The sequence below is a fragment of the Budorcas taxicolor genome, chromosome 14 (assembly GCF_023091745.1).
Source record: "Budorcas taxicolor isolate Tak-1 chromosome 14, Takin1.1, whole genome shotgun sequence".
Lineage (NCBI taxonomy): Eukaryota > Metazoa > Chordata > Mammalia > Artiodactyla > Bovidae > Budorcas > Budorcas taxicolor.
In genome coordinates this window covers 90,774,702-90,802,558 of record NC_068923.1, presented here as the reverse complement: position 1 = coordinate 90,802,558, position 27,857 = coordinate 90,774,702, and the positions used below count along the sequence as shown (strand labels likewise).

Here is a 27,857-nt window from a genome sequence, read left to right as displayed (position 1 = left end):
CCTCAATATCTGCCTATATTTAACCCATAATTTGGAGAAGGAAATGGCAACCCACTCCAGTGGTCTTGCCTGGAGAATCCCAGGGATGGGGGAGCCTGGTGGGCTGCCGTCTATGGGGTCTCACAGAGTCGGACACGACTGAAGCGACTCAGCAGCAGCAGCAGCCCAGAATTATAAGTTGAAAAACTTACATGAAAATGAAGTGGTCATAGCTATTATTAGGAAATATTTAGAAGTAGATCCTTTCCTGATTCATTTTACCTTTCACAAATAGTTAATTTATGAAATCAGAAAATTAGCTAGGAGCAAATCCTAGCCTGTATTATAGTGGAAAAAGCAAGCTCCAGAAGATTTTTAATCAGCTTGCACAAGATGCCACAAGTAGCCAGAAGCTTCAGGATTATAATTCTCCTTCAACGTGTTAGGAAGCACAAAAAAACAACTAGCTCTTAAGAAACACAGAGGAGGCAGGAGTCCCTAATTTATCTCCTCCAGCCCTAAGTGGGGTTGCTTCTAATAAATGGACAGGAACACTATGCTGCTTCTGTCTTCATTACAAAATATTCACTGGGAACAAATTATTCAGTCTATATTTAACCAAATTCATTACAGATTGCTTCACTACTACAACCACCATCAACAGATGTATTAAAACTTCCACAAATTACTATTAAAAAAGAAAATAAATAAGTGTAGAAAGTACAAATCAGAGTTAGAATAACAATATTATCTTAATGTATTATTTAAATGCTACATTTCAAATTCCATGTCTCTCGCATCTTATTTAGCTTCTGCATTAATCCAGCCAGAATTTGAATTAGTCTAGATTAGGTCTTAATATATTATTTATGGTGTTTTAGTGGAACGAAATTGTGCATTTTCCTCCAAACAAGTATAATAATTCGGTCATTCAAGTAAAAGAAAAATTTTCAAAATTCTATCATTCATGTAAAATAGAAAATTGTTATATTAAAATAAGTTTTTCATGTTTTTTTCATAGACTTGAGTCAAAGGAACCTTTCCTGTCAGTTGGGTGAGTATATGTCTAAATTTTCAAAATCTCAGTTCTCTAACATCTTTAATTCAAATTAATAAGGTCTTCTGAGATAATGTTTTCAGTCATCAAACCCCATATTCAAGGTCATATCCTGCCCCTGATGCATCATTTCCTCAGCAATGTGGCTATTTACCTTTAAAAGACAACTAAAATGCTCCTTGAGATCACTGTTTTGTGATCTCAGAAATTTAACTAACCAGTATATGAGGTCCTGTATCCTCTATAAGAGCTAAAAAAACGTTCACAGTGATTATCTCATCAGATGAAGATATGGTTTGATGGTTTTAAAAATCTCTCCGAACCCCAGCTTCACTCTCCCTAATCACTCTGCTCATTTTTGTACTGTTGCTTTTCATTGACCCCAGTCAGTGTTTCTTCCCCTTTTCCTCTAAATCTGTCTCCAAAATCTTTACTTTTTCCCGTCTCTCATTTCACTTTTATTTCGCCACTGCTTACACTGACTGCTTCTTTGAACACAAAGCTGAGGAACCCTGGAGCAGATTAAGTAAGACTAAGGCTTCCCCTCTCTGATAGTATCATTCTGAGTCACAGAACGTGTTCCAATAATAATATACCGTTGACAAGAATACACATGTACTATTTCTAGTCGTTTAGCTAATTGAGACTCTGCAAAGATGTTTTCACTGATCTACTATGTAATCTTTCACTAACATACCAAAATGTCTTACTAAAGGACTTTTGCAGCATTAGGGTGGATGTTATAAAATATCAGAAAGCATTGGAAGATATGACGTCTAGTTCAGAAGAAATCATGCTGTTATTTGATGAGGAGGAAAAAAATCACATGTCGGCAGCCAAGGCCAGAAACGTGGGGTGGCATCACATTTTTCAATGATGGCATTGGTTTTAATACTTTGTTCGCAGCCATTGAATATTTCTCTCACTCATTGAACAACACGGTTCCCTCTGTCCTTCTAGTCCTCCTAAAAGCATTTCAGGAGGCCATTTGAATCAGAAGAATCACAGTAATTGCTGGGGCTTCTGGGAGAGGAAAACGGAGTAGAGGCCCTTATTAGAGGACTTCATGAAAAATGAAAGGTCAAGCTGAACTGGCCCCCAAAATCTTTAGAGCATGCTTCTTCATTCATCATCAGCTCCCATTGTTAAAAACCTTTAAGCCTGAAGTGATCCTTTTTATTTTGAATTCATGTGTGTCCCGCCCTCAAGTCCGGAGGCTGAAATCACTTTTCTTCATGCCTCACTTGACACAGTTGTTCGGCTGCGTTTCCTGTTCTCCCAAGTACTTTGAGACAAAAACCCATTTATTGCAAACTTCTATTTTACAAGGGCAGACCCTGAGTAATCTTTGTTTTAAATGTCTCAGAAGTTTAGAACTCGGTATGAGAGGACCGAGAAAAAGTTTCCCGCAAAGAATGATCTATCACTCCGCAAATACTACTCAAAATGGGAAAACCGGTGTGGCAGCAAGAATATATTGCTTTCCTTAGATATGTCTTAAAATAAAGTGGGGTGAAACAAGCAGCCCAAATAGTCCTGCTGACTGGCTATTTTGATTTATAGCGAAATGTCTCCATTCCCCTCCAAGAAAATGATTTTAAATAAGACCATTCAAAAGTATACATGAATCCCACTGCTTACCCTGTTCAGTAAGAGGTGATAATGAACATAATGGATACTTATGAGCCTACTAGGCAACAGGCAATCTACTATAAGAACCATGATTCAAATTTGTGACTGAATTAATCCAGTCACTTGCCAAAGGGAATGAATAATCTGATGTACTGTCTGCGGTATCAGTTGACATGTGAGTATATGCGACTGAGTTTTTCTGGAGCCCTGCACACCTTACTCATGTTAATTTTAATTCTATAGTCAGTAAAAATTACATTAATGAATAAATCAGTACTAAATAGCACATGTTTCAGTCCATTGCCTGACATAGTGTGAAAGCACTTTTATGTATACATGTACAGAAGTACAGATAGGATTTGCTTTTTCCTTCATAGGCTGTGACATTTATCAACTATTTTATTGGTTTCTGCAGTTACTTTAACTCCCAAGCCTCAGATTCCTAATTTGTGAAATGGAGATCAAAACAGAAAATTTAGATCGAGGATTTAGCATTGTTCTTAGCACTGTTCACAGCTGTCAATGAGAGAGCTCTGAAATAGCTCAGAGAATAAACCTCTACTTATACAGATTATCCCTTGACTTACATGTAGAAACCAAAAGAACTTTTTATGTTGTTGTCCAGACGCCAAGTCCTGTCTGAATCTTTGCAACCCCATGGACTGCAGTACTTCAGGCCTCCCTGGAGTCCTTTACCATCTCCTGGAGTTTGCCCTAGTTCATGAAACTCCAATAATTTGGCCACCTTATGTGAAGAACTGACTCATTGGAAAAGACCCAGATGCTGGGAAAGATTGAAAGCAGGAGGAGAAGGGGACGGCAGAGGATGAGATGGTTGGATGGCATCACTGACTCGATGGACATGAGTTTGCGCAAGTTCTGGGAGTTGGTGATGGACAGGGAGGCCTGGTGTGCTGTAGTCCACGGGGTCACAAAGAGTCGGACATGACTGAGTGACTGAACTGACTGATGTCCATTGAATCAGTGAATGCCATCCAGCCATCTCATCCTTTGTTGCCCTCTTCTTCTTCTGCCCTCAGTCTTTCCCAGCATCAGGGTCTTTTCCAGGGAGGTGGTTCTTTGTATCAGGTGGCCAAAGTATTGGAGCTTCAGCTTCAGCATCAGTCCTTCCAATGAGTATTCAGGACTGATTTCCTTTAGGATGGACTGGTTGGATCTCCTTGCTGTCCAAGGGACTCTCAAGAGTCTTCTCCAGCACCGCAGTTCAAAAGCGTCAATTCTTCGGCGCTCTGCAGTCTTTATGGTCCAACTCTCGTATCTGTACATGACTAGTGGAAAGACCATAGCTTTGACTATATTTCTCGCCAAAGCAACGTCTTTACTTCTAAATATTATACTCTCCAGGTTTCTCATAACTTTTTTTCCAAGAAGCAATCACCTTCTGATGTCATGGCAGCAGTCACCATCTTCCCTGAGTTTAGAGCCCGAGCAGAGGAAATCCGTCACTGCTTCCACATTATCCTCTTCTATTTGCCATGCAGTAACGGGACAGGATGCCATGATCTTTGCCTTTTTAATATTGAGTTTTAAGCCAGGGTTTTCACTCTCCTCTTTACCCTCATCAAGAGGCTCTTTAGTTCCTTTTTGCTTTCTGTCATTAGAGTATCATCTGCATATCTGAGGTAGATAATATTTCTCCCTGCAAACTTGATTCTACCTTGTAACTCATCCAGCCTGGCATTTCACATGATGTGCTCTGCATATAAGTTAAGCAAATAGCCTTGTTGTTTTTCTGACATAAAAATTGTAAATGGAATAAACATGAGTACAGATATTCTGTTTCATATTTCAATGATAACACTAATAATTACTATTTAAATATTTAATGGAAAAAATATTGATAAAACTTTAATGTGCATCTCTTAATGTAAATTAGGGAGCAAAATTCCTTTGATAAATGTGCTACACTAATTATGAATAAAATTTTAAATATTACAAACATAAATTCAAGCCACAGATTCCAGTGGAAAAATTTGTCACAGAAAGTTATAACACAAGGAAATATTTGCTTATGGAAGAAGGTTAGGGAATTATGAGAGGAAGTTCAATGAAATTTCAGATCTTAGACCTTCAGCTGTGTGGTGATATGAGAGGAACTTTCTTTCACATGCACCAGTGAAATATTAGTAAAATAATGTCATTAGGAAAAATTAAAAATAAACTTGAGTCTAGAGTGAGACATGAAGGCTCACCCCAGAGTCTGAGTCTGTCAACTCAGGGAGGTCAATAGATGCAGTATTTCCAAAGCTGTCCAGGCAGCTCTGGCACCAGCCAGGCCTGGGACCACCGTCCACATTGTGTACAGCCTCCCTCGTCCTGTCTGTACAAGGCTCACAGGTTGTTCGTGCAGACGTGTAAGGTCGGTGGAATCTCTTCAGAAAATCTTTGAAACACAGCTTCCTATGGGTCTCTTCCTATCTTGGATGTGTATGGCGGAGGTGGACACCTCTCTGGAGGTGTCCACCAGAGACCAGGGTAGATGTAAAGACACCAGAAGACGCACCTTGGAGGTCACCATGGTTCACAGGGAGCATAGCACCTGTGCTCAGGGGCATGAAGCTCATTCCATTGTTGTCCTAGACCTAAGGTTGGGGTATTTAATAAATATTTTGTTATATGAAAATAAAATGCTTTATATTTAAAATCAGAGATACATTTAATGTAGTTTATATGTGACATGCATTACATATGTAAACTGATTAAAATATATCACATTGAATACATTTTATTATAAATATAATAAATTTAAATAATAGAGTCAAAAATTCAAGCATTTTCCTATCTCACTCACCTCTCAATAGTAAAAAAGAAAAATCAACTCTTTTTAGAACAAAGTGTAGCTTGAGTGCTAAAAAGTGCTAGATGGCTGATAGTCTGTTCATCCTCAAAACATTACATTTTAGAGTGATTTAGAAAACTCTTCTGGCAAATGTTTTCTTGTATATGGCGTCAGTTAGATTCTGATTTTGGAAATCAACTGGGAGAGAATAGACGTCAAGTTTGCATTCAGCAAAGTGAGTAAGAACCCAGTGATGGTCCCAATTAAGAGTCTAAGATATAAATTTTAGTTTAAAACATCTTGCCTTAGAAAAGTTTTACAGCTTTTTAATGAAGAAAGAGATGAGGGGAAAGGAAACTCCTGTTCACTTGACATTTGAGATTAATAGAGTAAAAGGACATGTCGAGACGATGCATGAATTCCCTTCAAGAGCAAGTGGCTGTGTCGACAGTTTGCAGACACTGAGCCATTTAAAAGTACACTCGAGGCACTAAGTGAAAAGTTCCCTGTGAACTGTTTCTTCTTCTCTCTTTAGCATGAAGTTAACCTTTTTCAAAGAAACTTTTCATATGAATGAGTTGTATTTCGGAGTCAAAATTTTGAATCATACCAATTTTTTGGTTGATGAATTTCCTATAAGTAGTTTTATTAGGCTGAGAAGGTGATGGCACCCCACTCCAGTACTCTTGGCTGGAGAATCCCATGGACGGAGGAGCCTGGTAGGCTGAGTCCATGGGGTCGCTAAGAGTCGGACACAACTGAGCAACTTTGCTTTCACTTTTCACTTTCATGCATTTGAGAGGAAAATGGCAACCCACTCCAGTGATCTTGCCTGGAGAGTCTCAGGGACTGGAGAGTCTCAGGGACTGGGGAGCCTGGTGGGCTTCCATCTATGGGGTCACACGGAGTCGGACATGACTGAAGTGACTTAGCAGCAGCAGCAGCTTTATTAGAAGGATGGTTATTTACTGCATGGGTAAAATTATTTTTCAGGCTTTTTTTTACTGTTTTAGAATAATTTAAGTAACTCAGAAGAATTTAAATATTTTTATTAATATAGCTCAGAATGCATTGTCTCTCAGGCTTGGCTGAAAGAGATTCAAAAACACATCAAGGATAAAATTATCAAAATTATTATATTTATCTGTTAAAGCACTGGCTTTAAGAGAGAGTCGATCATGCCCCAGCCAAGCCTGGAGTTCCCACAACCCTCACAAGTCCCTGACCTATTCTACTAAGTCCAGCTGAGAAGGAGCTTACACTTTCAAAACAGCAAAGCTCTGGACTGAACCAAAGCTCTGGATTCTGCAGCTACAAGTATTCCTCATATAATTGCCAACACCTATATTTTGTCAAATAATTTTCCTTGGGGAATATTTTCCTCTTTTCTGTGCAGTCTTGGAACTGAATTTGGAGCTTCAGTGTACTTCTGCTGGTGCTATAAAGATGTTATTACACTTTGACATGCTTATTAGGTCAAAGATTTACATCAGTTTACTTCTATCCATGTTTTGTTTGAAACTTTGTGTTCACTGGTGCTTTAGGAAATGGCATCCCACTCCAGTATTCTTGCCTGGAGAATCCCATGGACGGAGGAGCCTGGTAGGCTACAGTCCATGGGGTCGCAAAGAGTCGGACACGACTGAGCGACTTCACTTCACTTACATTATTATACCAAGCTGCCTGTTTTCAGAGACTAAACTCTGCCATTGATTTCCTTGATTTGAATTCCATTCTGTCATTTCCCAGCTAGGTGCCTTGGGCAATTTAAGTCCTCTGAACCTCCATTTTCTCCCTTGAGGTAATAACTAACTATTAGGGCTGTTGTGAGTGAGATAATGTTGCAAAGTGCTTAGAACAGTATCTGACACATAGTAAACAGAAAATAGATATCATTTGTCATCAACACTTTGTGCAACAACTAAGTTATATTATAAATCTTTCCTAAAGAAGTGAGTTCTGAATGACAGAAATTCCAGCTAATTAAATCCAAAGGCCTGAATATTCTAGAAAAGTGGTAATGGAATTGAATTCTTGGAGAAGCAGCTCAGAAGAGAGTGAAATCAAGAGTCGTGAACAAGGACTTTACCTTGGAGATCTTTGAGGAAGATAGACAAGAAAAAAAAATAGCATGAAGACAGGACACAATTTTGGAATGTGCTTACATTTATATAAAATAACAAGTACAGTATTTAAAACTTCCATAAAAGCATGAAAATAGTAAAGCAATACCACCTTAGGGATAATTATAAAAGAGCTTCAAAAGGTAAACAAGAGAATTATAGACTACTGTAAAATGATCGGTGTTGGTCAATCACTTAGGGATTAAAATGTTTGATGTAGGAATTGAGACATTAAAGAAATTAGCCAAATTGTCCAGAAAATTTTTAAAACAAAAAGTAGAACTTGAGTCTATCCTCCATGTGAACTAAGAATTCAATAGAGAAGTAATAAGAATAGCATCCCTGGAAGAAGGAATTGGAAGGAAAAATTGGCAGCAGGGAGAACTGACTACACCAAGCACATCAGGTACCCCAGTCCAGCAAACCTGAAGGCTCATGAAAAGAGAGGAGAGATTAAGAGGGGCGGGTTAAATTAGTGGCTGTTTGCAGAGAAATTATACTAATGAAAAGAACTTTCTTTACCTTCTGTGGATTTAGTAGAGTCATTGAATTATTGTGGGCTTCCCTGGTGGCTCAGCTGGAAAAAAAAAATCCACGTGCAATGTGGGAGACCTGGCTTCGATCCTTGGGTTGGGATGTTTCCCTGGAGAAGCAAAAGGCTAACCACTCCAGTATTCTGACCTGGAGAATTCCATGGACTATTCCATGGGGTCACCAAGAGTTGGGCATGACTGAGAGACTTGCACCTTCACTTTTCACTTTGAATTATTGTTATGTGTATTTGTTTGTCTGTTTTGCTTTTAACTGAAGAATGTTCTCCAAAGTGAGGTTGTAACAGAGCCACTTAGAACACTGTTGCAGTAGCTCAGGCATGACTTGAAAAGAATCAGAACTTGAGCAGAATGACATCACTCTCACCTGTTAGGATTCAGTTCTGTTCAGTTCAGTCGCTCAGTCGTGTCTGACTCTTTGTGACCCCAAGGACTGCAGCACACAAGGCTTCCCTGTCCTTCACCAACTCCTGGAGCTTGCTCAAACTCATGTCCGTTGAGTCGGTGATGCCATCCAACCATCTCATCCTCTGTAGTCCCCTTCTCCTCCTGCCTTTAATCCTTCCCAGCATCAGGGTCTTTTCCAATGAGTCGGCTCTTTGCATCAGGTGGCCAAAGTATTGACGTTTCAGCTTCAGCATCAGTCCGTCCAATGAATATTCAGGACTGATTTCCTTTAGGATTGAATGGTTGGGTCTCCTTGCAGTCCAAGGGACTCTCAAGTTTCTTTTCCAACACCACAATTCCTCTGTCCATAGGATTCTCCAGGCAAGAATACTGGAGTGGGTTGCCATTCCCTCCTCGAAGGGATCTTCCCAACCCAGGGATCAAACCCACATCTCTAATGTCTCCTCATTGACAGATGGGTTCTTTACCACTAGGGCCACATGGGAAGCCCTTCATAATGTGTACGTAATTTCAGAACATCATGTTGTATACCTTAAATGTATGCAGTTTTCATTTGTTAAAAACAATCAAATCTCAAAGAAAAAAAAAAAAGAATGGAAAAGAAATGCCTGATGAAATATTGTTTTCTTTAATAGTATCAGAATCAGTGAGCGATTGAGTGATGTCTTAGGGAAGTTCAACTGAATTTGGTGGGATCATGGTGACAGAATGACAGGCTAAAATCCAGGTGTAACATTGAAACTAAGGAAGAGTTAACAAGAAACTGCCTCTAAGCTTTAAATACACCCATCAGACATCATGGGACCACTAATGGCCAATTCAAAACCTATCTTTTGATGGTGTGGATCCAATTTTCTCTAGGTCTCCAGGGAAAAAGGGATAAGGGGATAAAGTCAATTTTCCTCTTCTAAAAATCTATTTTTTTAAATTTTTTTAGACACTGTGCTACCACAAAATTAATGATTCTTTTAGCAACTGCACTTGTTTCATTTTTTCCAGGGTCCTCCAGGCTACTTCTCTGGAGAGTACACAAAGTTTCCACAGTGCTATTTTTGTAATCTAAAGCAGTTGTGCTTTCAGGCCTGATGCTACAACTGTAATTTTAATTTATCAACCTGCCACTCAGTAAAATGCTGTAAAAACATTTGAACGCTTAAACCCATCATTTGTTTCTGCACTTGTCAATGACACTCTTCTATACTTGTCAAAATCATTTAAACTGCACTATGATAGCATACACAATATCACAAATAAATTGGATAATCAATCATGTATGTATATATTTTGACAGTGGTGTCTTGAATGCATGGGTTTCAGGACACACTTTTAAGAAGCAATCATTATGCTTCAATACTAAAAAACAGTACAGTCATCAAAGAGTCTTCCTCAATTCTTACAATTTAAAAAATGTCTTAGGAAACAGAGAGGCTGATTGTGACTGAAACAGCTTTTACTGCTTCAGTGAAATGTTCTCCTTGGGGAAAAGGAAGTAATTGCAGATTATAGCAGGCAGGAATATAGTGTTACTTGGAGGGAAGAAAATACATAGGATCATTAAATAGATTTATTCAAGTTCTGCTTATAAAGAAAGCAGTGGTGCAGGACTTTATAGCTGATGATATTTCAAAAGAGTGCTATCAGCACTTTCACTACTATCTAATTTGTTCATATAATAAAGTGTCACATTAAGCCAAATGTCACAATTCATATCAGTTTTATTTTGAAATTGTTGTCATTATATATCATAGGGAGCCTCTCTCCAAAATTTGGGTGAGATCTTTGATCATAATTGTCATATAAAATTAATTTATCATTTGATATAAATACATGTAGGGAAAAAAAGCACCTGTTCAGTCATTAAGTCCATTAAACCCACCAACAAATCTGGTATCATACAGGCTACATGACTGTTTAACATAAATGTTGTTAAAATTGTAAAAATAATATTGTCCAATCTAACTGTACCATCTGAACTCTCAGCCATTACAATTTTCACCATTTAATTATTTTTAAAAGGCAAACCTAATGAGACTACAAAATCTGTGGAGGATTTAAAATCATGTCTTTATCACACAATTCTAACTTATCCAAGCAAATTTATAGACATCAAATACCTATATAAGAAAATAAATTGCTAAACTTGGCATACATAAAATTCCACAATAAGAAGAACTAATCTTGAGTGATACTATGGAATCAAATCAAAACAATTAAGGCTTTGACAGGTATGTTAACTAACACAACTACCACTGTTTCCATATTGCCACTAATACTGTTTTTGAGGAATTAGTTTTTAAAATGTGAAGCCACATTGGAAAGGGTAAGCATATAATCTGATTAAAGATAGATATGTTTACTGAATGTATTTATGAATAAAATAGAAATGGTGGCTCAGATAGTTTAGAATGTCATATGTAGAAATACTGCATGAAGAGAGTGCTAGTCATCCAATTTGAAATAAAATCTTAGTCTTATGTGCTTATGGAATCTGTCCTGAACACAATCACTCACTAGAAGTAAGTATGCAAAAGAAAGTGCTTTGCTCTCATTCATCTGAAATCAACACAGCTCAAAGGAGAGAAAATTAGTTAAGTTTATTTGAAGAGAATAAATTCTTGCTTTTTTTTTTTTTAGCTCCATAAAATATACCTAAAGCTGGCTTTCTAGCTGAATCATACTTGATTATCTAAATAATTCCCTAGCAGTAAATACTCTCCATAGAGGGCTCAAGGTATTGATTAGCTTTTATTTTTTGTTGCTCACTGAATCGTTACTAATTCTCATGTAGATAAAATAGATACTAAAGATACTATAATTTTTTCAATACAAGAAAACAGAAGGAAAGACGATGCACTGTCCATAAGACACACAGCATATCGGTAGCCATTAGAATGGAATCCAGCTTAGGCTTTTGTTTAAAGAGCTGCCAGTTTCATGCAGACTAACACTTCATGCTCTCTTCTGAGTTTCATATTCATTTGAGTCATCATGAAGGCCTAAATAACACCCTTAAGTATTCAGAAAAATACATAAAAAGTTATTTACTGCTTTCAGAGACATTACAAATCCCAGATTTGCACTATAAAAGCGCTGGCAAAAGTTTCAAAGCCTCACTTTCCAATTAAATCCTGTTCATCCAGCCAAGAATGACTGATCTTTATTTCTTCAATCTCAAAGTTGTGACATTTTAAACATTTTTAATGACATCTTCAAAACACAGAATACTTTTTGATTCAAAAGATTTCCTGCTTAACTCTGCAGAACAAATCAATTATCACAACATAATCAATAGTGGCCAAATATTAGCATAAGAGATAAGAAAGCCTTTATCAGTGATCAATGCAAAGAAATAGATGAAAACAATAGAATGGGAAAGACTAGTGATATCTTCAAGAAAATTAGAGATACCAAAGGAAATTTTCATGCAAAAATGGGCAAAATAAAGGACAGAAATGGTATGGACCTAATAGAAGCAAAAGATATTAAGAAGAGGTAGCAAGAATACACAGAAGAATTCTACAAAAAAGATCATCATGACCTGGATAACCATGATGGTGTGATCAGTCACCTAGAGCCAGACATCCTAGAATGCAAAGTCAAGTGGGCCTTAGGAAGCATCACTACAAACAAAGCTAGTGTAGGTGATGGAATTCCAGTTGAGCTATTTCAAATCCTAAGAGATGATGCTATGAAAGTGCTGCACTCAATATGCCAGCAAATTTGGAAAACTCAGCAGTGGGCACAGGACTAGAAAAGGTCAGTTTCATTCCAATCCCGAAGAAAGGCAATGCCAAAGAATGCTCAAACTACTGCACTGCTGCTGCTGCTAAGTTGCTTCAGTCGTGTCCAACTCTGTGCCACCCCAGAGACGGCAGCCCACCAGGCTCCCCGGTCCCTGGGATTCTCCAGGCAAGAACACTGGAGTGGGTTGTCATTTCCTTCTCCAATGCATGAAAGTGAGAAGTGAAAGTGAAGTCGCTCAGTCGCATCTGACTCCTAGTAACCCCATGGACTGCAGCCTACCAGGCTCCTCCGTCCATGCAATTTTCCAGGCAAGAGTACTGGAGTGGGGTGCCATTGCCTTCTCTGAAACTACTGCACAATTGCACTTATCTCACACACTAGCAAAGTAATGCTCAAAAGTCTCCAAACCAGGCTTCAGCAATACGTGAACCGTGAACTTCCAGATGTTCAAGGTGGATTTAGCAAAGGCAGAGGAACCAGAGATCAAATTGCCAACATCTGCAGAATCATCAAAAAAGCAACAGAGTTCCAGAAAAACATCTATTTCTGCTTTATTGATTATGCCAAAGCCATTGACTGTGTGGATCACAACAAACTGTGGGAAATTCTGAAAGAGATGGGAATACCAGACCACCTGACTTACCTCCTGAGAAATCTGTATGCAGGACAGGAAGCAATGGTTAGAACTGAACATGGAACAACAGACTGGTTCCAAACAGGAAAAGGAGTACATCAAGGCTATATATTATCACTCTGCTTATTTCACTTATATGCAGAGTACATCATGAGAAGAACTGGACTGGATGAAGCACAAGCTGGAATCATGATCGCCAGGAGAAATATGAATAACCCCTGAAATGCAAATGACACCCCCCTTATGGCAGAAAGTGAAGAATAACTAAACAGCCTCTTCATGAAAGTGAAAGAGGAGAGTGAAAAAGTTGGCCTAAAGCTCAACATTCAGAAAACGAAGATCATGGCATTTGATCCCATCACTTCATGGCAAATAGATGGGGAAAAGTGGCTGACTTTATTTTGGGGGGCTCCAAAGTCACTGCAGATGGTGACTGAAGCCATGAAAGTAAAAGACGCTTGCTCCTTGGAAGAAAAGTGATGACTAACCTAGATAGCATATTAAAAAGCAGAGACATTACTTTGCCAACAAAGGTCTGTCTCATTAAAGCTATGGTTTTTCCAGTAGTCATGTATGGATGTGAGAGTTGGACTGTGAAGAAAGCTGAGAACAGAAGAATTGATGCTTTTGAACTGTGGTGTTGGAGAAGACTCTTGAGAGTCCCTTGGACTGCAAGGAAATCCAACCAGTCTACCTAAAGGAAATCAGTGCTGAACATTCATTGGAAAGACTGATGCTAAAGCTGAAACTCCAATAGTTTGACCACCTGATGTAAAGAACTGACTCATCTGAAAAGGCTCTGATGCTGGAAAAGATTGAAGGCAGGAAGAGAAGGGGATGACAGAGGATGAGATGGTTGGATGGCGTCACCAACTCAACGTACATGAGTTTGAGCAAACTCCGGGAGCTTGTGATGGACAGAGAGGCCTTGTGTGCTGCAGTCCACGTGGTCGCAAAGTTTCAGACATGACTGAGCGATTGAACTGAACTGTAATATTAGCAAAAGCCTGGCATTTCTTGTACTCTAAAGCTTATCAGGAAAAAAAAAAAAGAGAGAAATGCACTGAGCAGCTATATTTTGGCATGCTAACTAAGGTGTAATTTTAAAGTGAAAAGCCAACTCCCAAATGTTTTATGTTTTTAAAAACCTTATTATTTCTTCTGTGTAGTTTTTACTAGGTCACATTTACAACTCAGTGTTTACAACCTACAGACCATGTTCAACTTCAAAATGATATAATGGTGCCTATAGTTTGACTCAGTGATGAGCAACCCTTGATAATAACCTCTCTTTAGCTTTAATAAAAAGCATATAAAAGATGAAATACTTGATGAGACATTTTCCTCAGAAATTGGCTACATTATCATAACATGCTGGAGGTATTTCAATGAAGTATATGTTATAGCCCAACTGGATAGTAACAACTTTGAAAACCTTTTTTAAAAAGTGAGGGTCTCTAAAGAAGTTATTTTAAAACTATGTTCCTTGACCACGGGCCCTTGATTATCCACATTAATCTCAGTAGGCCCATGGCAGTCTAAATTCTCCAACTTTCTGTGTAGGCCCACCAGGTGACAGATTAAGGGTCTGCCTGATAAACTGGAGCATCCTAATCCTAATTTTCTTCAGTCATCAGGTTTTGGTTTGAAGCTGGTGAGAAGGGATTTTATAGCATCTCTGCCCTTTGTATAATGAACAGCCATTCAATTCCAACAAGTGCATCAATTCATTATTTGAAGGGCACTGTAAGAGTGTGTGCAAAATATTATGGGATAACAATGTCAGCTGCTGTTCTAAACCAGGCACTATACAAGAATAGTTTACTATTGTCGTGACTGAATATTGAGCTTTCCTTCCATATTGCAAAGATCACCCCAAATTACCATTGCTGGAGAATTTTGTAAAATGTTTAGACATTTATTTTTGACAAAGACAAGTGAAGGATGATGACAGATTATTTAGATTTAAATATCTAGTGTGCTGAAAATATTCTGCAGTTCACAATATTGTTAACAATTGTTCACAACTGTTCACATATTGTTGAGCAGTGTTAATTGCTTAACATTTAAACTTTCAAAGCAAACGTTAAAAACAAGAAGTGGATATTTGTTACAATATCATTTCATTCTAATCAAGACTTCATTTCCGAGATTTTTATCCTTAGTTCTAAATATCAAATCAGTTATACTTGGATGAAATTTATGCAGTGTAAAATTCTGTTAAAGTCATTTTGCCAGGTGCAAAGCAAGATAAAAAGGTAGACTAGTCTAGTGTTTCTCACCATCATCTCAGCAAAACAATGCCAGTCCATGAACTGTTTTTGACCAGTGTATGGCTAGTTAAGGTACAGAAGAGGAGTAAGCATTTAGAAACTTTTATAGCATTTTTGATAATGCTGTGACATCTAATTGCATGATTTTGTATTTTCTGAAATCATCAATGTGTGATGGATTGTTAATTATAAAATTAAAGACTTAATCCCTCAACACAATAAGTTAAGAAGCCTTGGCTAAGACTAAGCCTTTGCTTCAAGGATGTTATTTCATAAAGAGGATAAAGCAAATGAGCTGATATCTTTAATGTCATACATTGCTTGGTAACTCTAATCTAAAGAAGATAAAATAGGGTAAAATAGGAGGAAACAGAATTTGCTTCTACTCACAAGTACATCAAGAGTACATCTGTGGAAGAGTTCTCACAGATCACCAGCTGAACACTAGCAGAAGACACCTAAAGGCACAAGAGAAGTCCCCACACAACCAGGTTAGACAGAAGAAAGGAAGAAAAGAAAAGAAAATTGGAAGGGGACATCAACCCCGACAGGCAGCTGAAGGCGAAAAGAAATCCCTACACTTAGAAAAGCCCTCTGCAGGGAAACCAGCTGGAGCAGAAAAGGAGCTCCAGGGGGTCGGAGGGGAACGCGGCAGCTGGTCTGCAGAGGGCAGGGCAAAGAACTGCACGCGGGGTCAGCGCTGCGGTCCTGCACGCCCCAGGCTGTTGTGTGTCTTGGTGCAGAGGCGGACTGAGCCCTGAGACTGGGGTTTGGAGAGCAGACCCCGGGAGAGGACCGCTGTCGGCTGTGAAGAGGAAACCTGACGGGACGGCAGGAAGGAGCTCCCCAACCCGGAAAGTTCGCTGAAGAAGCCCAGGACGCCGGAGAAGCAAGGCGCCACTGTCGAAGGGCCAGGCTCACCACTGCAATGCCTTCCCTTCCTGCAGCCCCCTGCCTTCACAGACACCGGGAGAGGCCCCAGTCTGAGCAAGCTCACCCGCACCCCAGGCCAAGGCCTCCTCAGTCCACACAGCCTCCAGGGTCGTGGGAGGGACTCGCACCGGAAACAGTGCGCCCCAGGCTGTTGCAACTTCCGGTCCGTCGCTGCCTCTGTGGGCACTTCACGCAGACCGCAGCTGTGGCTGCCTTATTCCTCCTAGCCTGAGCGAGTAAGTGTGCCCCCATCAGCTGCTGCTTTCACTCGTTCTCACTAGGGCAGGGGACAGACACCCAGGGGGGCCCACACGCAGAGCTGGACCCGAAATCAAAGTTGAGGCCCAAGGGCTGTGTGACTAAGGAAGAGGAACAGCGATCTTTCCTTGCAGACCCACAATCCACAGATGGCAGAAGTGCAGAAGCCTTAGTCACTCAGTCGTGTCTGACTCTTTGAGACCCCATGGACTGTAGCCCACCAGTCTCTTCCATCCATGGAATATTCCAGGCAAGAATACTAGAGTCGGTTGCCATTCCGTTCTCCAGGGGAACCTTCCCAGCCCGGGGATCAAACCTGGGTCTCCTCCATTACAGATTAAATACCCACTATCAGCTTGGTAAATCTTGCATCTGAAGACTATCTGAATGGACAACAAACGCTTCCACAACTGAGATTCATCTATTTTAGCAGCAGTGGACTTTGGGAGCATGTATATGTGGGAGTTGGGCTAGGTCAGAGGCTGAGTTGCACCCACAGTACCCACTGCTGGTCCAGGGGCCTACCTAGAGGTATTGGAGTGCCTCCTGGGAGGTGGGGGTTGGCTGTGGTTCACTGTGGGGGCAGGGACACTGACGGCAGAGGCCCCAGGAAAATTCTATTATTACTATTATTTTTGTTTGTTTCATTTTGTTCTGTTGTGGTGGTGGTGGTTTTTTTATTATTTAATAGTTTAAAAAATATTTTTTATTTTTCTACATTAACTTAGTTTTTTTTCTTATTCTTTATTTTGTTTTGATCTTTTTAAAATCATTTTTGTGTATTTTCTTTATGTTTACCTTTTTTAGTTTGCTTTCTTTCCCTGTTTTGCTTTTTAGTTTGTTTTCATTTCAAAGTTCTTTTGTTTGATTGTTCTCTTGTTTTCTGCATTGTTTGTTTTTTTGTTGTTATTACTCCTTGTTTGTTTTTGCTGTTTGGTTTGAGTTGTGTTTATCTGTTTTCTTACTTTTTTTTTTTTTTCTTCTTTTTTTTGCCATGCTGCAATACTTGCAGTGTCTTGGCTCCCAGGCCAAGAGTTGGTCACAGTATCCAGGGCAGGAGTACCAAGTCCAGGATCTGGACCTGCAGAGAATTGCCCTCCCACCCCCCACCCCAGGAAATATTTGTCCATGGTATCAAGATGGAATCATCTTGACCTGGTTACACCCAAATGCCTGTGGGCTCCAGTGCTGGAGGCTTATGCCAACCAACCAAGAATATAGGAGCACTGTGACACTGCCCCAGCCATCAGCAGGCTGCCTGAAGTCCTACTAAGCCCATACACCCACCCCAAACCCACACCACCTAACCCAGCCCTGCTCATCAGAGGGGCAAGACCCAGCTTCACTCAGAGTGCAGGCACCAGTCCCTCCCAGGAGGAAGTATTCACAGGCTGGTGGACTAAATTCACCCACCAGGGGGCAGACACCCCAAGCAGGAGGAACTACAACCCTGTAATGTGTGGGAAGAAGGCCAAAAACAGTGAGTTAGACACAATGAGATGACAGAAATAATTTGCAGACAAAGGAGCAAGGCAATAATCCACAAGACCAAATAAAGGAAGAGGAAATAGGCAATCTACCTTAAAAAAATTTCAGAGTAAGGATAATACAGATGATTCAAGACCTTGGAAATAGAATGGAGACCCAGATGGAGAAGAAACAAGAAATGTTTAATAAGCATCTAGAAGAAATAAAGAAACAACAAATAGTAACAAATAATACAATAGTTGAAAAAAAATACACTAGAAGGAATCAATAGCAGGGTAACTGAGGCAGAGAATGGTGGAAGATTCTGGAAGATAGAATGGTTGAAATAACCACCATGAAGCAGAATAAGAATGAAAAGAAATGAAGACAGCCCCAGAGACCAATGGGATAGCATTAAACGCACCAACATTTGAGTTATAGGGATCCCAGAAGAAGAAGAAAAAGAGAGAGGGTCTGAGAAAAATATTTGAAAATCTTTTAGTTAATAACTTCTTTAACATGGAAAAGGATCTAGTCAGCCAAGTTTAGGAAGCACAGAGAATCCCATTGAGAATAATTTTGAAGAGAAACACATTAAGACAAATATGGATCAAACTGAAAAAAATTAAATACAATGAAAAATATTAAAAGCAGCAATGGAAAAGTAAAGATAATATACAAGGAAATCAGACTGAAAAGTGAGGAAATAGAAAATGATACACCATGCAAATGGAAATCAAAAGAAAGTTGGAATAGCAACACTCTATCAGATAATATAGACTTTAATATAAAGAATATTACAAGAGTCAAGGAAAAGTGAAAGTGAAGTCGCTCAGGCATGTCAGACTCTTTGCGACCCCATGGACTGTAGCCTACCAGGCTCCTCCCTCCATGGGATTCTCCAGGCAAGAGTACTGGAGTGGGTTGTCATTTTCCTTCTCCAGGGGATCTTCCTGACCCAGGGATCAAACCCGGGTCTCCCGTATTCCAGGCAGATGCTTTAACCTCTGAGCCACCAGGGAAGCAGTCAAGGAAAGACACTGTATATTGACGATGGAATTTATCCAAGAAGATAACATTTGTAGATATTTATAAACCCAACATAGGAGCTCCTCATGCTGAAGCTGAAACTCCAATGCTTTGGCCTCCTGATGTGAAGAACTGACTCATTGGAAAAGACCCTGATGTTGGGAAAGATTGAAGACGAGAGGAGAAGGGGATGACAGAGGATGAGATAGTTGTAGGGCATCATCGACTCAATGGACATGAGTTTGAGCAAGCTCCAGGAGTTAGTGATGGACAGGGAGGCCTGGCATACTGCAGTCCACGGGGTCACAAAGAGTTGGACACGACTGAGTGACTGAACTGAACTGAGAGCTCCTCAAAACAAAGGCAATCACTAACAGTCATATAAGGGAACATCAGCAGTACCACAATAATAGGAAGGGACTTCAACACTCTAGTTATACCGATAGATAGGTCATCCAGAGAGAAAATTAATAAGGAAACACAGGCCTTTAATGACACGTTACACCAGAGAGACCTAATTGATATTTATGGGGCATACCATCAGAAAGCTACAGAATACTTTCTTTTCAAGTGTACATGGAACATTCTCCAAGATAGATTACATCTTGGGTCAAAAATGAAAGCTTTGGTAAATTTGAGAAAATTGAATTCTTATCAAGCATCTTTTCCAATCACACTTCTATGAGATTAGATGTCAATTACAAAGCAAAAAAAAAAAAAAAATACAAAAACATGGAGGCTAAACAATATGCTATTATATAACCAATGTATCACTGAAGAAATCAAAATGGAGACCAAAAAAAAAAAAAAAACCTAAAAACAAATAACAATGAAAACATGATGATCCACAACCTATGAGATGCAGCAAATGGAGTTCTAAGAGGGAAGTTTATAGCAATACAGTCTTACTTCAAGAAACAAACAAACAAAAATCTCAAATAAGTAACCTAACCTTCAATGTAAAGCAACTAGAGGAAGAGCAAACAAAACCCAAAGTCAGTAAGAGGAGAGAAATCATAAAGATCAAAACAGAAATAAATGAAATAGAAATGAAGAAAACAATAGTAAAGATCAATGAAACTGAAAGCTGGTTCTTTAAGAAAATAAGCAAAATTGATAAACCTTTAGCTAGACTCATCAAGAGAAAGGAGAGGACTCAAATCAATAAAATCAGAAATGAAAAAGGAGAAGATATGACTGACACCACAGAAATACAAAGGATCATAAGAGACTACTGCAAACAGTTATATGCCAATTAAATGAACAACCTACAAGAAATGAACAAATTGTCAGAAGGGTACAACCTACCAAGATGGACCAGGAATAAACAGAAAATATGAACAGATCAACCACAGGTACTGAAATTGAAACAGTGATTGATTTTAAAATGTCCAACAAACAAAAGTCCAGGACCAGATGGGTTCACAGGGACATTCTATCCAACATTTAGAAAAGGGCAAACACATATCCTTCTCAAACTCTTCCAAAATATTGTAGATGGAGGAAGACTTCCAGGTTCATTCTATGAAGCCATCAACACCTGAAACCAGACAAGGATATCACCCCCCCGCCAAAAAAAAGATTATTACAGGCCAGTATCACTGATGACCATATCCCATGATCAAGTGGGATTTATCACAGAGATGCAAGGATTCTTCAACATATGCAAATCAATCAATGTGGTGTGGTAAGTCACTTTAATCATATCTGACTCTTTGCAATCCCATGGACTGTAGCCTGCCAGGCTCCTCTGTCCATGGGATTCTCCAGGCAAGACTACTAGAGTGGGTTGACATTTCCTATGTGATACACCATATTAACAAGCTTAAGAATGAAAACTATGTGATTACATCAGTAGATTCAGAGAAATCATTTGACAAATTTCAACATTGATTTATGATGAAAGCTCTCCAGGAAATGAGGATAGAGGGAACCTACCTCCACATAATGAAGGTCATATATGACAACCCACCGGGAACATCTTTCTCAACTGAGAAAACTGTGAAAAACTGAAAGCCTTTCCTCTAAGACCAGCAACAAGACAAGGATTTCCACTCTCCCTACTATTATTCAACATAGTTTTGAAAGTCCTAGCCATGTCAATTATAGAAGAAAAATATAAAAGGAATCCAAACTGGAAAAGAGGTACAACTGTTACTGTTTCTAGATAACATGATACTATACCTAGAAAATCCTAGATGCCACCAGAAAACTATGAGAGGTGATCAATGAACTGGGTAAAGTTACAGTACACACAATTACCATACAGATATAGATTGCATTCCTGTAAACTAACAATGAAAGGTCAGATAGAGTTAATAAGAAAACAGTCCCATGTACTATTGCCTCAAAAAGAATAAAAAAATATCTAGGGATATACCATCTTAAGGAGGCAAAAGACCTATACTCAGAAAACTATAAGACGATGATGAAAGAAATCAAAATGACACAAGCATAAGGAGAGATATACCATGTTCTTGGTGGGATCATGTTTGCTCTGCATCTATTAATGTGATCATATAGTTTTGATTGATTTCCATATATTGAAGAACCCCTGCATTCTTGTGATAAGTCCTACTTGATCGTGATGTTTGATATTTTTAATGTGTTGTTAGATTTGGTTGATATTTTGTTGAGGATTTTTGCATATATACATATATATATATATATATATATATATATATATATATATATAGCTGACTGAGTTTGCTGTACAGCAGAAACTAACACAACATTGTAAAGCAACTGTATTCCAACAAAAAATAAAGACTATAAAAAGAGCTAAGCAAATATCTGCAATGTAAGGCATTACTCTTCCTCTCTCTCCTCCCAGTTCTCCACATTTTCAGCTTCCACCTCTGCTTTATCTCCTCTTTTTCCCTTTCTGCTTATTCTTTCAGATTCCTCGTTTGTAAAATTTATATGTGCTCTCCCGCAGGAGCTTAAGTCTTCTTGTCTACTCCTCAACTAATCCCTTTGCTTCAAACCAGATTTTACCATTAGAAGGAATGATGGTATATGTGAGATGTTTACTGTGTGCCAGAAATCACATTAACTGCTAACACTCCAACCTGTATCCTAGCTTCAAAATTGAGGAAAAAAAAATTCTGCCACTATTTTAATGGCCTATGGAAAAATTAGGGTAAACCCAAAATACCATTATTTTTCACCACTATACTAGGATAAGACTAATTTTTGTTTAAGACCTAGCAGTTTATCCTCACTAAGGAAACTGACTATTCCAGAAGACCTGGAGACACTGACACTTTACAACCCTAATAAATTCCTAGGACATTGGCGATCACAGTCTAATGACACGAGCAGTTGGTAAGACATCCATATGCACACACACATATGTGCACACACACATGCACTCACACACACATGCACTTACACACACAAAGAGCTACCTGTCAGGTTTTGAATGCCTTGCTCTGAATTATGGCCAACAAAGGATCACCATGTATTTGAAAAATTATTCTAACATGAAACAAAAGACACGCCAGAGAAAATCTGAACTCCACAGAAATAGAGGAAATATAGAGAGTGTAAAAGAAAACTAACCAAACCAACAAAAACTCTGAAAATGTATAATTACCATCCCTATTCAGTCCAGTTCAGTCACTCAGTCGTGTCCGACTCTTTGTGACCCCATGAATTGCAGCACACCAGGCCTCCTTGTCCATCACCATCTCCCAGAGTTAACTCAGACTCACGTCCATCGAGTCAGGGATGCCATCCAGCCATCTCATCCTCTGTCGTCCCCTTCTCCTCCTGCCCCCAATCCCTCCCAGCATCAGAGTCTTTTCCAATGAGTCAACTCTTCGCATGAGGTGGCTAAAGTCCTGGAGTTTCAGCTTTAGCATCATTCCTTCCAAAGAAATCCCAGGGCTGATCTCCTTCAGAATGGACTGGTTGGATCTCCTTACAGTCCAAGGGACTCTCAAGAGTCTTCTCCAACACCACAGTTCAAAAGCATCAATTCTTCGGCACTCAGCTTTCTTTATAGTCCAACTCTCACATCCATACATGACTACTGGAAAAACCATAGCCTTGACTAGATGAACCTTTGTTGGCAAAATAATATCTCTGCTTTTCAATATGCTATCTAGGTTGGTCATAACCCTCCTTCCAAAGAATAAGTGTCTTTTAATTTCATGGCTGCAGTCACCATCTGCAGTGATTTTGGAGCCTAAAAAAATAAAATCTGACACTGTTTCCACTGTTTCCCCATATATTTCCCATGAAGTGATGGGACCGGATGCCATGATCTTCGTTTTCTGAATGTTGAGCTTTAAGCCAACTTTTTCATTCTCTTCTTTCACTTTCATCAAGAGGCTTTTTAATTCCTCTTCACTTTCTGCCATAAGGGTGGTGTCATCTGCATATCTGAGGTTACTGATATGTCTCCCGGCAATCTTGATTCCAGCTTGTGCTTCTTCCAGCCCAGTGTTTCTCATGACATACTCTGCATATAAGTTAAATAAGCAGGGTGACAATATACAGCATGGACGTACTCCTTTTCCTATTTAGAACCAGTCTATTGTTCCATTTGCCTCATTAGGTAGGTTTATTCCTAGGTATTTAATTCTTTTTTGATGCAATGGTAAATGAGATTGTTTCCTTAATTTCTCTGCTTTTTCTTTATTAGTGTATAGAAATGTGGAGATTTCTGTGTATTAACTTTGTATCCTGCAACTTTACTAAATTCACTAATGAGCTCTAGTAGTTTTCTGGTACCATTTTCATGACCTTCTATGTATAGTGTCATGTCTTCTGCAAAGAGTGACAGTTTTACTTTGGTTTCCAATTTTGATTCCTTTTATTTCTGCTCTGATTGCTGCAGCTAGGACTTCAAAAACTATGTTGAATAAAAACGGGCATCCTTGTTTTACTCCTGATCTTAGAGAAAATGCTTTCAACTTTTCACCACTGAGAATGACATTAGCTGTAAGTTTCTCATAAAAAAAAAAAAGAAAGTGAAATCATTCAGTCATGTCTGACTCTTTGCAACCCCATGGGCTGTAGCCTGCCATGTTCCTCCATCCATGGGATTTTCCAGGCAAGAATACTGAAGTGGGTAGCCATTTCCTTCTCCAGGGACTCTTCCCAACCCAGGGATCAAACCTGTGTCTCCCACATTGCAGGCAGACTCTTTACCATCCGAGCCATCAGGGAATCATAGATGATCTTTATTATGCTGAGATAAGTTTCCTTTATGCCCAATTTCAGAAGCTTTTGTTGAAATTTGTCAAATGCTTTTTCTGCGTTCATTGAGATGATCATATGGTTTTTATTCTTTAGTTTGTTGATGTGGTATACCATGCTGAGTGATTTGCAGATATTGAAGGACACTGCATCCCTAGTATAAATCCCACTTGATCATGGTGTATGATCCTTGTAATGTGTTGTTAGATTAGGTTTGCTCGTGTTTTGTTGAGAATTTTTGTGTTATGTTCATTAGTGATATTGGCCTATAATATCCTTTTTTTTTTTTTTTTGGCAGTATCTTTGTTTGATTTTGTTATCAGCATGATGCTGGCCTCGTAAAATGAACTTAGGAGAGTTCCTCAACAATTTTTTGGAAGACTTTCAGAAGGATAGGTGTTAACTCTTCTCTAAATGTTTGACAGAATTTGTGAAGTTGTCTGCTGCTGGACTTTCATTTGTTGCAAGGTTTTTAATGACTGTTTCAATTTCAGTACTTCTCTTTCCCCCAGTATGAATGATTATTAACTAGCAAAATATGGTTAACTACATAAGGATGAAAGAGATTGAAAAGCAACATGAGAGGAGAAAACGTAGGGAATGATTAATATCTCTGTGGCTGAAGGAGAGTATCTAAGGAAGGAACATCCTAGGCTAAGATGCACATCTTATTTGGAGAGAGGTGTCCTCAGCCCTCTGCATGTCAGAGAGGTTTGTTGAAGTATTAATGGACTGTGGATAATGGGTAGGCACCCTCTTTCTGGGGTGCCAGTGAGCTGCAGTGGGTGTCCTGTGTGGTGTGAACAGCTGTGCCTGAAAAGCAAGGAAGAAAACACACTGGAATTTGGAAAAAGAAGCCCCTTACTAGTCAATGCCTTTCCGTTTTCCTCCGTAAAAACTCTACGGACAAACGCTAACATGGTGCACGTATGCTCAGTCGCTCAGCGGTGGTGCCAGCTTTCAAAGGAAAAGTGTCTACAAGATTCAGCTCCATTGTCACAAAGCAAGAACAAAAAGGAGGTAGATCAGGGCTAAGAGGCAAAAAATTGATTCTTACTGGCAAAAAAGTTCTAACCCGACATGGTCCAACTTAACTTGTAATGATCTGTATGTTCGAATATTAATCTTCAGGCCTTTACAATTCTAATACAGACATTTTATTTCCTTAAAAAGAACAATAAAAATAAATATTGTAGTGAAATGTTCCACATAAATCTAATATTCAGTTGAAAAAAAAATATCTACTGGGTGCTACAAACACCCTGTGTCAAGAGGGAGAGGATATATATGTAATTATGACTGATAAAAGTGAAAGAGGAGAGTAAAAAAGTTGGCTTAAAGCTCAACATTCAGGAAATGAAGATCATGGGATCCAGTCCCATCACTTCATGGGAAATAGATGGGGAAACAGTGGAAACAGTGTCAGACTTTATTTTTTGGGGCTCCAAAATCACTGCAGATGGTGACTGCAGCCATGAAATTAAAAGACGCTTACTCCTTGGAAGAAAAGTTATGACCAACCTAGATAGCATATTCAAAAGCAGAGACATTACTTTGCCGACTAAGGTCCGTCTAGTCAAGGCTATGGTTTTTCCTGTGGTCATCTATGGATGTGAGAAATGGACTGTGAAGAAGGCTGAGCCCCGAAGAATTGATGCTTTTCAACTGTGGTGTTGGAGAAGACTCTTGAGAGTCCCTTGGACTGCAAGGAGATCCAACCAGTCCATTCTGAAGGAGATCAACCCTGGGATTTCTTTGGAAGGAATGATGCTAAAGCTGAAACTCCAGTACTTTGGCCACCTCATGCAAAGAGTTGACTCATTGGAAAAGACTCTGATGCTGGGAGGGATTGGGGGCAGGGGGAGAAGGGGACGACCGAGGATGAGATGGCTGGATGGCATCACTGACCCGATGGACGTGAGTCTGAATGAACTCCGGGAGTTGGTGATGGACAGGGAGGCCTGGTGTGCTGCAATTCATGGGGTCACAAAGAGTCGGACATGACTGAGCGACTGAACTGAACTGAACTGATGACTGATTCACACTGTTGTACAGCAGAAACCAAAACAACATTATAAACCAGTTTTCCTCCAATTAAAAAGGAGAAAAATGTGCCTTGTGTTTTCAAAGCTCACAATCTTGTGAGATAGAGTCATGTATTGTTAATTACAATATAATGTGTTCAGACTGAACCATGCATAAGAAGCTGTAAGAATATAGTCCACACATTTGTAAATAAATTCACCTAAAGACAAAAAGTTGCATAATGTGCTACAGGATTTTGACAAGGGTCATCCTGGAATATTTTACTCTGAAAGCTTCAGTGTCAAGAAAATCAGACAAGTTAGATTAAGTTCAAAGATGTAAGACAGGAATGATAAATGGAATAGAGAGATTGGTTTGTGAAAGTCTAGGACAAATCTATATATTAGATTAGCTCTATGGCAAGAAAAGAAGAGAACTAACAAGCATGAGTCAGATGTAAATACAAAAAATTGTAATCAAAGAATAGCACAGTAAGTGGAATTTAGCCTAAGTCTACAAACTTTTTAACTGGGGAAGAGATAGGGTTTGAGTTCGGCCCTAAGTATGGATACATATTCAACAAAAAGAAGACACGTGTGTTGACAAATGGAGAGCTTGAGCAGAGTCCCATTACAGGAAATTTCTGTTTAGCTGCCAGTTGGGCTAATGCAGAAGATTGTGGAGAGATACAGGAATACCTGTGTGTGAGAGCAAGGAGCTACGTTCTTCCACCCAGAGAGTAGGTCCTGGGAAAGTCTGAGTGAATGAAAGAGGAATTAAAGGAATTGTTAAAGAATGTCAAAAGAAGGAGCTGCAAGTGGAAAGCGCTGAAAGGATGAGTCTGACCATTCCCTGGAGACCGTGGGGAGTCATTGGAGGGTTTGTTGCTGTTCTCTTTTGTTTATCTTTTACAGTCTGTTAAAAAAAAAAAAAAGAATTGTGTAAACACAATTTTGGAACTACATCTGTGAACATCCTTCCTATGGGAACACAGTATAGAGAAGGGTAAGAATCATACGCCATTTAAGATGCCACTTCCAAAATCAGAATTCCTCTGTTAACCCAGCAAGAGAGAGAAAGGTATTTTTCTTTTTTCCCCTCCTCTTTCTTGTTCCTAGAATTTACTCTTCACACAATCGTTCAATAAGTAATCATCCTTTAAATATGTGAGACCGTAAGTTTGACTCACAACTAAGAGACCAGAACTCTTAAGTGAGCTGAGTGGATTCTTTTAATCTTTGAGCTGCCTAGTCACTTCACCTTTCTAAGCGTCAGGTCCTGATTCACAGTTAGCCAGAAATTCTATGAATGTGCCATAATCCTTGGGTCCCTGCCAGCCTCCTTCCCCATTCCAAAATCCTTGGTAGTCAATCTGAGTGTTTTGCCAAGGCAGTGTAGACTTAATAGCTTATTCCATTGTTTTTGCATTTTGAATCTGTGTGTTTATGTGTATCTACCACACACACACGCATTCACTCCAAAGTAAATATACACATTTATTTGTACTCCTTAATGAAAATAGATTTTTGTCCACATATTATCTTAGCAAAATTTATAAGTCTGTTTAACTGTATATACTATGACAGTCAGCAACCCACATCAGACTTTGTAAGTTAGAAGTAGAATCCTGTATGTATCTCTGAGGAGACTTTTGATTTACTGGGAACCTCAACCCTAGGGAAATTTACTCTGGAGATTCAGCTGTCCAGTATTATAACTTTTGCATTCACAGCTTC

The 27,857-nt window shown here is 39.1% G+C and overlaps 1 protein-coding gene across 1 annotated transcript in view; it reads left to right on the top strand.

Annotated features, from left to right (window-relative positions):
• The window catches only part of RALYL (RALY RNA binding protein like), a 422,766-nt gene that overhangs the window by 323,978 nt on the left and 70,931 nt on the right, over nt 1-27,857 (top strand). Inside the window, 1 exon segment of the mRNA XM_052651717.1 lies at nt 1,001-1,033. Coding sequence (XP_052507677.1) covers nt 1,001-1,033 — 33 coding nt within the window.